Source organism: Lupinus angustifolius, chromosome LG18, assembly GCF_001865875.1.
Source record: "Lupinus angustifolius cultivar Tanjil chromosome LG18, LupAngTanjil_v1.0, whole genome shotgun sequence".
In the NCBI taxonomy this organism is placed as follows: domain Eukaryota; kingdom Viridiplantae; phylum Streptophyta; class Magnoliopsida; order Fabales; family Fabaceae; genus Lupinus; species Lupinus angustifolius.
In genome coordinates, this window is record NC_032026.1 from 12,704,536 (window position 1) to 12,718,655 (window position 14,120).

General features: G+C 33.3%; 1 protein-coding gene across 1 annotated transcript; it reads right to left on the reverse strand.

Moving 5' to 3' along the window:
- Positions 3,426-8,456, reverse strand: LOC109332111 (receptor-like cytosolic serine/threonine-protein kinase RBK1). The gene is made up of 9 exons (XM_019566941.1): positions 8,218-8,456; positions 8,035-8,114; positions 7,393-7,866; positions 5,316-5,573; positions 5,073-5,224; positions 4,756-4,835; positions 4,524-4,662; positions 3,956-4,105; positions 3,426-3,881 (listed from the first exon to the last, which is right to left on the reverse strand). Exons 3-9 carry the CDS (start codon positions 7,826-7,828, stop codon positions 3,726-3,728), a joined length of 1,371 nt encoding a protein of 456 aa, XP_019422486.1. The 5' UTR covers positions 7,829-7,866; positions 8,035-8,114; positions 8,218-8,456; the 3' UTR covers positions 3,426-3,725.

Here is a 14,120-nt window from a genome sequence, read left to right on the forward strand (position 1 = left end):
CAAGAATTTCTTGATGCTTCTTAATATTTAGCAGTAGTATGATTACCTTTTTTCATTTACAAATTTGGCTTAGTTTTAATAGTATAACCACCTTTCGTAGCACACCATGCAGGATACAATAACATGCTACAAATAATCTTGGAACTTGGGTAGACATTATTAATCTCTACTTAATATACAATTTTTTTTTATAAGTTTTATTTTTTATGAACATCAATTCCTACCTACCTATATTTGTATATGTGTAACATATTTTCCCACTGACTACGCTGCTTCCTTTTCCTTCAGTGACTGGTTACTAATTAGCACAATGATTCATTCTAGATGTTTTTTTTTTCTTTTCAGAATAATTTTGATGTTGAGAATAAAACTGAAATTGGTTTCATAGTAAGCTTTTAACAAAACAATACGAATATTTAGACATTGTTCAAGAAAAAAGACCCTTAAAGAGATTTGATGCAATGGAAAGTGAATTGTGCAGATAAATGCATGAGAAACTGGCCAGGGCTGAGAAGATGGGTTGCATAAGAGTTGAAGAAAAAGCTAAGGTGCATGAAACGAAAACCTATTACAACAAACACATGAGTTGATTTTGAGAATGACTTATTTTAAAATAAAATATAAAATAGAAGTTGGTGAAATATAAATTTGTGGATAATTTGTGGGTTCTATTTGATCACTTTCTTAGCAGAAAATTTGTATGATGATTAAATGGAGGAGTTGCTTCAACTGCTTGTATTATAGAGAAATGAGGTGACATATAGGCTCAGAAAATTCAATTAAGATTGTTGCATGGTTCAAAGTAATGTTTTAAAAGTCATGAGTTTGAAAATGATGTGCATCCTCTTGTTATCAACCTAGCAATTTAGAGATCAACTAACGGTAGAGAATGAATACGTACAAAATCGGAGAATTGTAGAATTCACAATGAACAATTTTTTTTTTTGTAAGCACTGTTTCCAAAAGTGATCATAGTTGTAGGGACTAAACTTATTTAAATATAAATACTAATATCAAAGAAAAACACAATGCTGAAGAAAGGGTTAAATATGCAGAGCACTGAGGTACATCATTCATTTGAGACGGCATGGAGAGTGGAATAGCAAAGATTTGAGATAAGCCCAAACATTGAAGGTGTTTTCAAAAGAATTTGAGGCTGCAATCCAGTACTAAGTTTTTAAACATCTGTGCCTTAGACCTAATGAAATATGGTTTGCACTTTTTGTCATGGAAAATGATATATATTCATATAATCCTCTTACACCATAAGAAATTTGGTTTATTAATATTTGGTATATAAGAGACATATTACGTGAATAAAAGAATTTGATAGAAGAATATATCATTACTCTTATAACACTCCTAAACACCTTGTTCTGGAAGTGCAAATATGTCCATCTCAAAGACTTACTAATTAAGAGGGGTTTGAATCCTAATAAAGTGGGTGCAAAAAGAAGCATCCAATAAAAGTGTCATTTCTTTAAAAGAATCAATAACATCACACCTTTCTAATACAGGAGAGGATTAGAGACACCATCCTCCTACAGTTTAACACTTAGGACAAAGATGGCCCAATTTTGAAGTGTTTAGGTTGAAATGAAATTTTAGATTAATGTTCATATTTTTTTTTGTAAAAAAATCATCCTTCACAGTTCACACAATTTTTATGTTGTAAAGCTTTCTATACATTACATTATTATCAACCCCAATTTTGTCCGGCACATAATATTTTTTATAATAATGACAAATAAATAATATATGCATGTTGGTATTTTTTATAGAAAAATGACATATTTTTAGGTATCTCATATCACCGATGGATTTCTTATCCACCTTTCATTCACTCATAGATCCCTAACTATCCCACTTTCTCAACTGAACCCCATTCTCCACTCTCATAACTTCCATATCATCCATCAATTTCTACCCACTTGATCCTCTTCTAAAACTGAACCTCTCTTATTAAAAAAAACCCAGCAACCCACAACAAAAGGAGGGGGATAGAACATACTGAAAAAGGAAGGGGAGAAATTATGAAAAGGGGACCCCTTCTCTCTACCCACAACACAAACTCACCTCCCACCTTCACACTCTCCCTCACATCATCAGTCTTCCCCGCAACATCACAATATACCAAAAAGTAAAGATTCATTGTAAAGAATAGCAACCCGGTTGAATGAAAATTGAGGTCACACTCTACCCGCATCATCACCTGGAAGATTTATTTATACCACTGGTCTTAATGATTCTGGTCAGCCTGGTGTATGACAGAGTAAACAATACTCAATGGAGCTTACAAGGTTTTAAGATATGATTACATCATATTAGGCTTATAACGTTGTGGATTGAATGGAAAGAAAAGAGCCTGTTGAAATCAGTGGACAAGCACAACACAAAGTATAATAAGACAAGGCTATAATATCAATATCTCATCCTTACCTTGACCTTTAACAAACCAGCATATGCATGTCTTCACTATATAGGTTATATTATTTATTCTAAAAATTATTCAATAAATGAATTTCAAAAACGACACAAAAATGCTATACTTTATATAAATGTGAAACGAATTTTTTAACAAATGATACTGATACATTCTTTTAAATGAAATAATAATTAAATCAAATAATAAATTTTTAATCATGGTTCGTGTCGTCTCTAACTTCTCTGAAAATAGAAAGAAGGTCTACGACCTCATTCATTCACTATTAATCTCAATTTCTAAACTTTATTTTAAAAGTAATAATTATAATAATAAATTTTTAATTATTTTTGAATATAATGTCTATGTTACAACTCGTATTGTGTCTATCTCTTTGCTTCAAGTTGAGAACCGATCGTGGTCATTTGTATTGCTTCTGCTATCTATCGAACTAAAAAGAAGGTAAACAACTAATGTTGACTCTTCGTCTATTAGTTTCATTTTTGAGTAAATTCAACTTTTTAAATCCAACCAAATTAAATTTTTAAAAGAAGTAAATCTTGATTTCCCTGTTGCACCCGAGAATACGTAGAAGCAATATGAACTTGTGAGACACAAATAAAAAATAAAAAAATATTTTGTTTAAACAATTTAATTTAAATAAATTAAGGGTATTCAATTTATGCAATTAGTCAGGGTACTGTTTTATTACGGGCGAACGGTTACCTTTCTCAATTCATAATCAACTCCCGAACCTGTATATCAAAAATCCTCAGCCTAATATAATTGTGCTTTAAAGATTTTTCTATATTTTTAATCATAAAATTAGTAGCAACTCTAAGAGGTCGCGTAGCAAAAAATATCAGGTATGACATACACTATATCAAATGTTAACTTCTGTTGTTTCCAATGTCCTTCCATAATTTCAAATCATAGACAAATAGAAACAAAACGTATTTGATTGGAGGCTGATAAAGTTTGAATGGCATAGCAGAGTCAAAGGTACAAACACAATGGTGCTTAATTTGTACATAACATTTTCTGCTTGAGAAATAGTTGATCTCAGGCTTTAAAATTAATGCCCAAAGCCTAAACTATAACAACCTCTTCTGCACTAATGGACCTTCAAGATCATGCCAAATTTACAAGCCTACTAAGCTTTTGAGGAAAAAACACAAGCTTGTTACTTTGGATTCAGCCACATACACTGCTACAATGATCATTCCATAATCTAAAACAAATACTCATGAGAAAAACTAGTAAATCCCAATTGTAGCAAACAACATATAGAAATAACGAGGTATCACTCCATGAGTAATTGCTTATGGCGGTTTAGGTCCTTCAAGTAATTAGAACAAGTATAATCTTCAAGGTCACATGCCTCTAACAATAGTGATTTTGATTGGCCTGAACTCTGTCTGAGCTCTATAGGTGTTTCACCCTTCAGCAACTTCACAACCTAATATACATAAAAGTCAGCTTCCATTATCATATATGTGATTCATGTATGGCAAATATAACTCATTTTCTTACGTGATTCATGTATGGTCGCATCGAGGATACATGGTGGATACACATAGAAGCTGTTACCATGACATGGTTCATTTCAGTAGGATCATATTCCTCTTCTAACCTGGGGTCTGCTATTTCTTTGATGTTGTTTGTTTCAAGCAGTGGCTTGGCCTGAAAACAGTAGAGGTCACGGTCATCTTTTTTCTTTCTCAAATGAATAGGATGCAATAGCTTAAGCTTCTATATGGGTTAATTTATGACATAGTATCAAGATCTCTTTGACCAAGTGACCTATAAGTTGATCATTGCTACTGCCATTTGAAAAAATTATATAAAAGTGAATTTCAGCGGATGATAAATATGAGTGTGAGCACTGTCTACCTTGGCATGATAGATATATAATAAAGTCATTTACATGCCTTCACTGAGCACAGTTTATGCTGAAGTATGATGTTAGATAAATTTGATTATTGCTGAAGTTTTTTGGAGAGTTCAGAGTTAGTTTATGACAGGGAAGCCTTTTACATTCATCCAAACGAGAAATTCACTCCCGATATTCCATAGGACATAAGGGGTTAAGAAGACTTACCCAGATCACAAGACTTTGCCTACTATCAGAATCAACTGCTCGGCGGCCTGTTATAAGCTCCAACAGCAATACCCCAAACGCGAATACATCAGTCTTCTCATCCACAACTCCATGCATAAAGTACTCTGGAGCCAAATACCTGCAATAATATCAATACCCCCACTGCTGTAGAAAATGAAATAACAATGGAAAGAAAATATACAAGAGCTAATCAGATTGCAGCAGTACTAACCCGAATGTGCCTTCTATTGGGAAGACAACATGGTGAGACCACTTACCCGGGAGCCACTTTGCTAGTCCAAAATCTGAAATCTGAAGTTCATTACAGAGTTAATAATTTTCCTTGCCTTGTATGTTTAGAAAGAATCTTAATTCTTCATTAGGCATAATTTACTACAAGCACTCGATTAATTGATTAGCATGTGTGAGAGTGTGTGACCAACATTAAGAATGCACCAAGATACTTTATAATACAAGTCATTTTTAAATAGACACAGCCTAATGTTATATGGAACTCAGAATTTATATTATAAGATGCTATAAAAGTACCTCAGCTTCATAATTGTCGTTGAGTAATATGTTTGAGGCCTTAATGTCTCTATGAATGATTCTTCTTGGGCAATCTTGATGGAGATACAATAACCCTTCTGCTACCCCAATAGCTACCTTGAACCTTTTCTTCCACTCAAAGCATTCAGAACCTGTTAGCCATGCAAAATAGTATGAGAAGTGCAAGAACTGAGGGATAACTCATGACATGACGAGAAGCAAGAGATGGATGCAGTGCCGCACCAAAAAGCACAGAAGAGAGGCTGCCATGTGGAGCAAATTGTAGGACAAAGTAGAGGCCACGCTCTACTCCAAAACCAACAAGGTGTGTTGCATTATAGTGGTTTATGTGTGCAATAATCCCGAGCTCCGATAAGAAATCACCAGCTCTATCCCCAGGATCCTTTTCATTCTTCATTAGCCTCTTCACTGCTACAACTTGGCCATCTGGTAGGCATCCCCTGTACACTTCAGCATGGCCACCTTTCCCAATCATGTTCTCTATGGGCCAAGATTTAAGCAAAAGTCAGGTTTTTGTGTAATTTTATCTTAATTGTTTTAATCTTATTATTAGGTGCCTCACAAGTATTGAGGCCTGCCAAATTGTTTTACAAGCATATTTACAATGACTTACAAGCATTCTAAATCATTCCTAAGTTGCAGATCCGGTCTTCCAACTAAAATTTAGGTCGTGACAAATAGACTATAATTTGGTAACTAACTGCAATCACATTTGCTTTTTAATATAGTTTTTTCTATATTTAGACTTGGTGGAATGCTACTTTCACAACTATTTTCCTATATGAACATTGGTCTGCGTCACTCTATTATATTTGTAAAGCATGGACCTTTTTTTTTGCAAAAAAAGGCCAAACCCAATACCTATCTGCACACTACTTATATATTTGTCAAGTAATTTATTTATTTTTATTTTATAATTTTGGAATTATTACGGATCAAATCTTGTTAGGTTAAATAAACATAAACCTGGAGGATTGAAAGAATGAAACAGACAAAATTCATCACATTTCTTGATTACTACATCTACCTGATTAAATAATTCCACTAACTGCTAGTCATGTGTCGGGACGTTGACCTCAGCTTTTTTCTTACAGCATTAACGACCATTTTTCTGAATGGTGCTACTTAAATTACATTAATTATTCTATATTAATATGCTTTATAATGCGATCACCTAAAAAGACGTACAAGGTGCAGAGCATGAGTGGATGTATGGGAAATATTTTCTTTTCCTGAACTGTATGTGATCACTCTATTGTAATTAATTAAAAAGAGCATAACTTGATGTATATTTTTTCTTTGGCTGGTGGTTCAGCTGGGTATGATATTGGAGAAAGAACTTTAGTTGTGGTGTTGGTGCGGACGAGGAAGAAGATGAAGTAATATTTTTTAATTAGTAAAAAAATGAGCACATGTTAAATCTGGATCATTATATCAAAAACTAAGTACAGACCGAGTGAGATACTCTCTACCTTCCCCGCCACTAAGGTAGATAATCCTGTTCATGAGTAAATAGTTTATTCTACAGAGAATATAAGATTTTTTATGCAATTAATTCACACTTCATAAGATGTTAATACCAAATTGACCACAGCATTCCCGACCCCACTAAATTGGAGCCTTTGGGCTGCCCTGTTATTGTCAGCTGACAGGTTTGCCGCTGGTTCTGTCCTTGTCTGCGAACAAGTCGTAGGCAGACACAAAAACCGATGGTTTGGTCAAAAAGGTCGTCTACTCTACAGTACAGTTTGGCGCCAACAAACTCCCAAACCTAGCTCATGACCTAAAACAACTCCCAAGCTAAATGGCATTGAAGGTGGGATAGTGAATGAAATCTCTATCTCGGTTTCTGTCCTAATTAGTGTACTAAACTAATTAAAATACATCACTTAATTAAATAGAAAAGTCATAAATTAAAAATTATATTACTCATATAATTTGATTAGATAAAGATAGGAAGAGACAGAGTTTTGTGAGACAAATGAAAAATTATATTACTCATGTTATTATTGCAGAAAACTGAAAACAGCAAAAATGTTCGTATATAAAACAAAAATATAGCACCCATCAAACAATTTTAGATTAACACGTAACCTATTTTTTTTGGAAGATTTCATATTTTTGAAGTATTAATTAACAATAACAAACAACGCGAAGAATAATAATAATTATTAGTGACACTGCAAGAGGAAATGAACCTTGAATTTTATGTGTTTAACCTATCTATTATGCAGAACTCACTGTATTATATAATCTAATATACTGTTGTAATAACAATCAAAATTAACATAGTTCTTACCGTCACTGAAATCGTTAGTAGCAGCTGCAAGCTCTGCATAATCAAAGTTTCTCCAAGAAGGCTTCGTAGGAATAGCTCCAATATCTATTGTATCTTCTGCGCTTCGAATACGAGCAAGTTTCTTCGTCGACCCTTTCTTCGAAACATCATGGTTCGCTGAAAGCATAGGAAAAGCCGTAAATTTTCTAACAGACTTAAACGTCAAAACGTCAATCATTGACTTCCATTGCTGCATGTGCCCTTCAAATCCACCCACTCGCCGTGTATCCGCCGTTTCCGCCGGCGGCGAACATTCCGATGGAAAAACGCAACGGTCACTGCTGCTTCCACTGTTGTCTGACTCTGTTCCTGAAACAGGGGTCTCAAATACCCCTCTTGGAGATGAATCATCATCGCTTGAAAAGTTCTCTTTTTTGTGATTTTCCTTCAACGCCATTTCTGGGTTTTCTCTCCTTTTTCCCTCTGCTTCACTTACTGCACAAACAAAACAACACCGTGCAAACCCGTTACAGAACAAACAGGGGAATAAAAGAACATACTTTATTATATTTCATTTTGCTTCTTATTGTTTTGTAAATGAATAAACAAATACAAACTTATAGATTATACAATACCGAAAAGATTTCAATGATAGAAGGTTACCTTAATAGACATGGCTTATGTTATGGAGTGTTTTATCTGAAGGTTGAAATTCTTACATGTTATATAACTCTTGCCCGTACCTAACATATGAAAGTAAAAGTTATTCACGTCACATATGAAAAAACCTTCCTTTACATATGGTGAGGTCCTGAGCCAGAGAGAGATATGAATGGAGGTTGCTACCAAATGGAACAAAGGGAATGAGAGAGAAGAAGGTGAAGAAGAAGAAGGAGGAATAGGAGGATTCTAAATTGGTATGTCTTATGAGCGGTGCTTATTCTTGGAAAGGAGAGGATCATGCAAAAACTAGCTTTGGGACTTGGGAAGCAACATTGGAAATTTTACTATATTTATACACGTTTCTCATTTCTATTTGTTTTGCTTCGGCTTTTTTTTATTGATATGTTTATGATGTGGAGTCTACCCAGGAAAAAAATGTTTATGTTGTGAGTCTGGCATGAAGCCGGTTTTGTTGGATTTAATAGCTTGGTTTTCATTATAGGAAAGGGATTCAACATGGTTCCATTAGCTATTTCACCATCTTTATATTTTTTCTACTACCAAAGTATTCCCTATCTTTTTAGAAATGAACTAATTTTTTTAAGAGTGTTCGGTTATCATTCCTAACGAGTGTCGCTTTCAATAATTAAACCCTTTATATTTTGGTCATTCTAAGAATCTAGTTATTTCACAATCTTCGTGGCCATTAAAATTGGACCAAACCTTCCACACTTCCAAGTGTGAATGAAGAAGTCTAACATTGGGCAAAAATGGATGAGTTAAAGAGCATATAAGTGGATGAACTCATAGACCTAATACCTTAAAGTTTTGGGTCAAGATGTGGTGTTAAACCCACTTAAATGTTTATTTCACTTAGCCCATGGAGGAATGTTGTAACCAATGGATGAAGATCTCCCAACAAGTGGTATCAGAGTCAATAGTTCGACGACTCAATGGAGTATTGAAGCGACACGTGGTCGGTAGATCCATGAGGGATCCTTGTGTCAAAGTCTTCCTGATGAGAGATCAAGGTGGCGTGTTCCGTTGATGAAAGAATAAGCCAACGGCGGTGCAAGTATGGATGAGTTAAATAGCATATAAGTAGATAGATTTATAGACCTAATGCCTTAAGGTTTTTGGTCAAGAGTGGTGTTAAACTCACATATATACTTCTTTCACTTAGCCCATGAAAAAATGTTGTAAATCATAAATGAAGATCTCCCAACAAATAGAATATGATTATCAAATCAATTTGGGTACTCATATATTGATATAATGATTCAATTGTTGGTTTTATTAATTAAATATCTTCCAAATCAAATTATTCTATTATGTATAACTAAATAAACCATACATTTACATTGGCAAACCAAAATTTAGTGGTTACTAAAAAATGGACCCAAAAAGTTAATAAGATTATACTACATTAAAACAATGGAATGGAATATCTCCTGGTATAAGGAGATAAGTTATCTACTCTTACCAGTGAAATCATGACACGTGTCATGTTTCATCATTTTCTATAAAAATATTTTTAAAAATAAATAAAATAGCACACATATCATATTTTTACTGACTAGAGAAGTCTGATATGAGGAGATACATTATTTTCTCATAATAAAGTTTATTGTTTCCGTAAATGGAGTTTGCTAGCTGATGCAATCTAGGACTTTAGTTTTTTGAGCTCGCGATTGATGCCGCAACTAACGGACAAAAGCACCTGCGAAGTGGGAACTTGCGTAGCCATATTATGGGGAAACCATGTCTCAGTATATAATATCCAACTATGCCCTACCGAATTGAACGTGGCAACTGCAATACAAATCCAATTAAAGATTTTGAAAGGAAAATTATGACTTGTTTCATCAAGAGATGCTTCTTTGTCTAACATTTTAAGCTCCTTGCCTTTTATCCAACTTAATCTACTGTTTATATAATCTACTATCTATCTACTATCTCTATTATCTATATAAGAATGCAATGGGCTTATGGTATTACCAAAATAGACATTTTATATAATTGACACTTGAATTTTTAAGGATTAAATTTGTCATTGCACTCTTTTTTTGTCATTTATTATACCTCTATGTTATTACGTTAATTGGTTTGAGCATATAGTTGGTTTATATTTTTTGACGGGGTAAAGTTGTCATCCAATAAATAAAGTAGTTTCATTCATTTTCGAATTCAAAATTTGAAAGTAACGTACCGTCGGTAAAGTTGCTTTTATGAGTTTGACATTTAATAAATTTGATGAGTAGGTGACGTTTCACTCCTTGTTCCTTTCCTGTTTTTTAGTTCAAGGTAACATTTTTTGTGTTATCTTAGGTATGCATGTATTTTGGTGTTATTGATAACACTCTTAGTGGATAAAACTTATTTGTTGCCTTTTGAGTACAATGTTTACTAAAAAGATAACATTTTCATGGAAAAAGTTAACATTTTTTTGGGAAAATTAAAATTTTTGGGAGGTATGAAACAAATTTTGGAGGAGCAATAGTTATGGCTAAATAACCTCATCACAATTCAAGAATACAACAACTAAATTTGGTCAAAGCATGATAAGAAAGTGCATGATAAAGTTAATTTGTGGGAACAATGGGACTGGAGAAAGATCCTCATGCACCAAGAAGGACACATGCTAATATGCTCTTGCAAATTATCAAACCCAAGTTAGTCATTTAACTAGGACTGGTAAATTGGATGATTTAACAATGTATGCCTAACTTAAACATCTAATATCATTTTAGTTAAGCATATATTTTCTCTGTCTAAGTCATTGTACTTTATTTAATGCATTTTATGAGCCCTTATAATGTATATTTTACTCAATGAAACTTATTTTCCCATGCATGTTTAGCATGTCATTATCTCATCAAGCTTATTGGATAAATAAAGCAATTTTCCAATAATTTTCGTACAACTTCTGAATTATTTGAACTATTATACATCTTGGTTATATCTATCATTTACATTATTTGAATTAATATAGAGTAAATTTTCTTGGATCTATAAGTTTATGTTTACTAGGGCATTCATAAAAAAAATATTGTAGTCAAACATTATATTCATTTCAGAATCACACTCACTTTTAAGTGAAGGCCGCATATAAGTGACTTTAGTAAAAGTCAATACTAAACTTGAGAGGAGGCTAAAATATTATCACAGGATGAGAACTTTTAATAAATAGAAAGTATCTTAAACAAATAACTGTCTTCTTAAAAATGAATAGGCATACTAAATGTTGAATCACCTGCAATATAAACATTTTAAAAAATAAATAAAAGAGTAAGTGTGTATGGTAATCAGATTGACCCAAATGTAATCTTAAAACTTATTCTTACATTAAGAAGTTAGCCAAATTTACCGAAAAAGTTAGACACATGTTTTTTTTGTTAATCCGAAAACCAAAAATGGCAATTATAACCACTTTATAAGTAGGGGACATAGTTGATGAGTAGGTTTTGACATTGACCACTTTATTTGTCTGGGTTTTTTGAGCAAGCAAGGGAAGAAAATAATGAAGAGAACCTTCAGATGGAAAATTTACACATGTGGTGCACCTTGACCGAAAAATTACGGTTTTGGTGCACCTTTTAAAAAAATTACCAAACTAGTATAAGTTTTTAGAAATCGGCAATGGGATTGCCGATTTCTGTAAAAAAATTTCTCTCTCCTCCCCAAAATCGGCACTGGGGAGGGAGTTTTATTAGGATATAATTTTTTTTTTAAACTCCCCCCTAAATCGTCAATGGGGGGAGTTTTATATTTTTTATTTTTTTTTTATTTTTTTTCTATCCCTTAAATCGGCAACCGGAGAGTTTTTGATTTTTTTTTAACTTGCGGGAGTTATATTATTAGTTTTAGGGTTTAACTTTTCAAACACAAATCCTAACAACACATAACATAATAAATTTTTGTCAACCTTAACCCTAATAACAGAACACAATAATGAAAAACACACATAATATTCACATAATATTTTATAAAATATTATGTGTGTTTTTCATTATTGTGTTCTGTTATTAGGGTTAAGGTTGACAAAAATTTATTATGTTATGTGTTGTTAGGATTTGTGTTTGAAAAGTTAAACCCCAAAACTAATAATATAACTCTCGCAAGTTAAAAAAAAATCAAAAACTCTCCGGTTGCCGATTTAAGGGATAGAAAAAAAATAAAAAAAAAATAAAAAATATAAAACTCCCCCCATTGACGATTTAGGGGGGAGTTTAAAAAAAAAATTATATCCTAATAAAACTCCCTCCCCAGTGCCGATTTTGGGGAGGAGAGAGAAATTTTTTTACAGAAATCGGCAATCCCATTGCCGATTTCTAAAAAGTTATACTAGTTTGATAATTTTTTTAAAAGGTGCACCAAAACCGTAATTTTTCGGTCAAGGTGCACCACATGTGTAAATTTTCCACCTTCAGATATATGTATAGAGGGACATCGATTAGACCTTTCCAGTTTTTATTGTAGGACAGAGTCAGTAATGTTTATTCATGAGCACCCATGTGCTTGTACCTTTGGTTAGCAGCATCATTGTAAATGTTTGGTGTAAGGGGAATGACTCCAACCAAATCCTTTGACTGGTTATATCTAGTTTTTGCTCGGCTAAAAGGGAGACCATATTAGATAATCATGATGGAACACTGTATCATGATATTTTATCATAGTTTTAAGGATCTAAACAATTTCACTTTCTATAAAATAGCTTATTATAAAAAATATAACATCACAATATATACCACGGTGCAATAATTGGATTTGAGTTCATGATTCTCTACCCCGTGATCAGTGATAACCTATATTGGCGCTTGCTCCTAAGTGACAAGTGATGAATGTCAAGTGATCAGGACATGAGCTGCGGTCCCGCCCCTTGAATTGCACCCGCATATCCCGCGCCAAATAACAAATGATTAAGGTGCAAGCTATGTACAAAAGCCGACATCTGAAAATAATGCTTGTACCACTTGTATAAGAGTAAGAGATTTTTTATATTATTGGTATATTATTTATCATATATTAGTCATTGTTCACTTAGTAATAGTAATATATATGAATTTATAAATGATATATTGACTGTATCAAAAAATTATAATTTGAGTAGGTAGATTTTACACTCAACAGACATGGAAAAAGCTTAGGATATTTTACTAACTTCCCTAGGTTCTAAAAAGAGGGCATAAACAAAAATCAAACTGACACTCAACCCACGTTGAAAAAGCTTAGGATATTTTACTAACTTCCCTAGGTTCCAAATGGAGGGCATAAACAAATCCTTTCGGAACATGTAGTTGTCCTTGTCAATAAGTGTCGTTCTCAGAAATTAAATCATTAACATTTTGATCATCTTACAAATCTAGCAGAGTTTTATACAACTAGACCAATATTTTATTAGTTAGGTATCCACTTCTAAGTGTGTTATGATGTTGTTAGTTAAGTTATACCTCAAAGTCAAAGTAATGTAGTATTAACATATTAGATATCTTCCCTGAAAATGCGGTCACTCTCACAGGCAAGAGATTAAAGCACTTATTTAAAAGGACAGCATGCATGGTTAAGTTGGTGAACTAAACCCTTTAATGTAATTTTCTATTGCCAATTCCCAAAGGATTTAATCTAAAGCCCCACCATGCCACTCCCACCAACCTCACCAAGTAACCCATGTCACTTCAGTTAGGGAAGTGGTTTAACTGAGTTTCGTTGATTTCTTTAAAGTAACACGAGTCAAACGGGAGCATAACGATTTGTGGGGACCCTCTTGTATTTTTATGAAGGAGTTAAACCGAAGTGCTACTTCAAACTAATTAACTAAACCAACGAATATATCAATCAAAGAAATCCAATGCTTCCAAGTCTTTGTCCAATGCCTAGTATTGACCGATTTTGGTAATTATAATTCAAGGTGGGGCACCAACTTAAAGAGTTAGAGAGGGACTCAAGAGAGTTAAAATATATAAAAGATCTTTAGGGGATGATAACAATGCGGCTTATTTAGGAAAGTTCACAATTTAGAAGGGCTGCCATCGATTTGGCCCATCTTGATATCAAGTGAGGCTTGCATGCATAGAATGATATATTAG

Excerpts from the sequence above, each read along its gene's own strand:
- LOC109332111 (XM_019566941.1), bottom strand. The coding sequence starts at position 7,828 with ATGGCGTTGAAGGAAAATCACAAAAAAGAGAACTTTTCAAGCGATGAT. Across the intron at positions 4,663-4,755 it reads CCAATAGAAGGCACATTCGG|GTATTTGGCTCCAGAGTACT; the intron begins GTTAGTACTGCT and ends ATATTATTGCAG. Across the intron at positions 4,106-4,523 it reads GGCAAAGTCTTGTGATCTGG|GCCAAGCCACTGCTTGAAAC; the intron begins GTAAGTCTTCTT and ends TACTGTTTTCAG.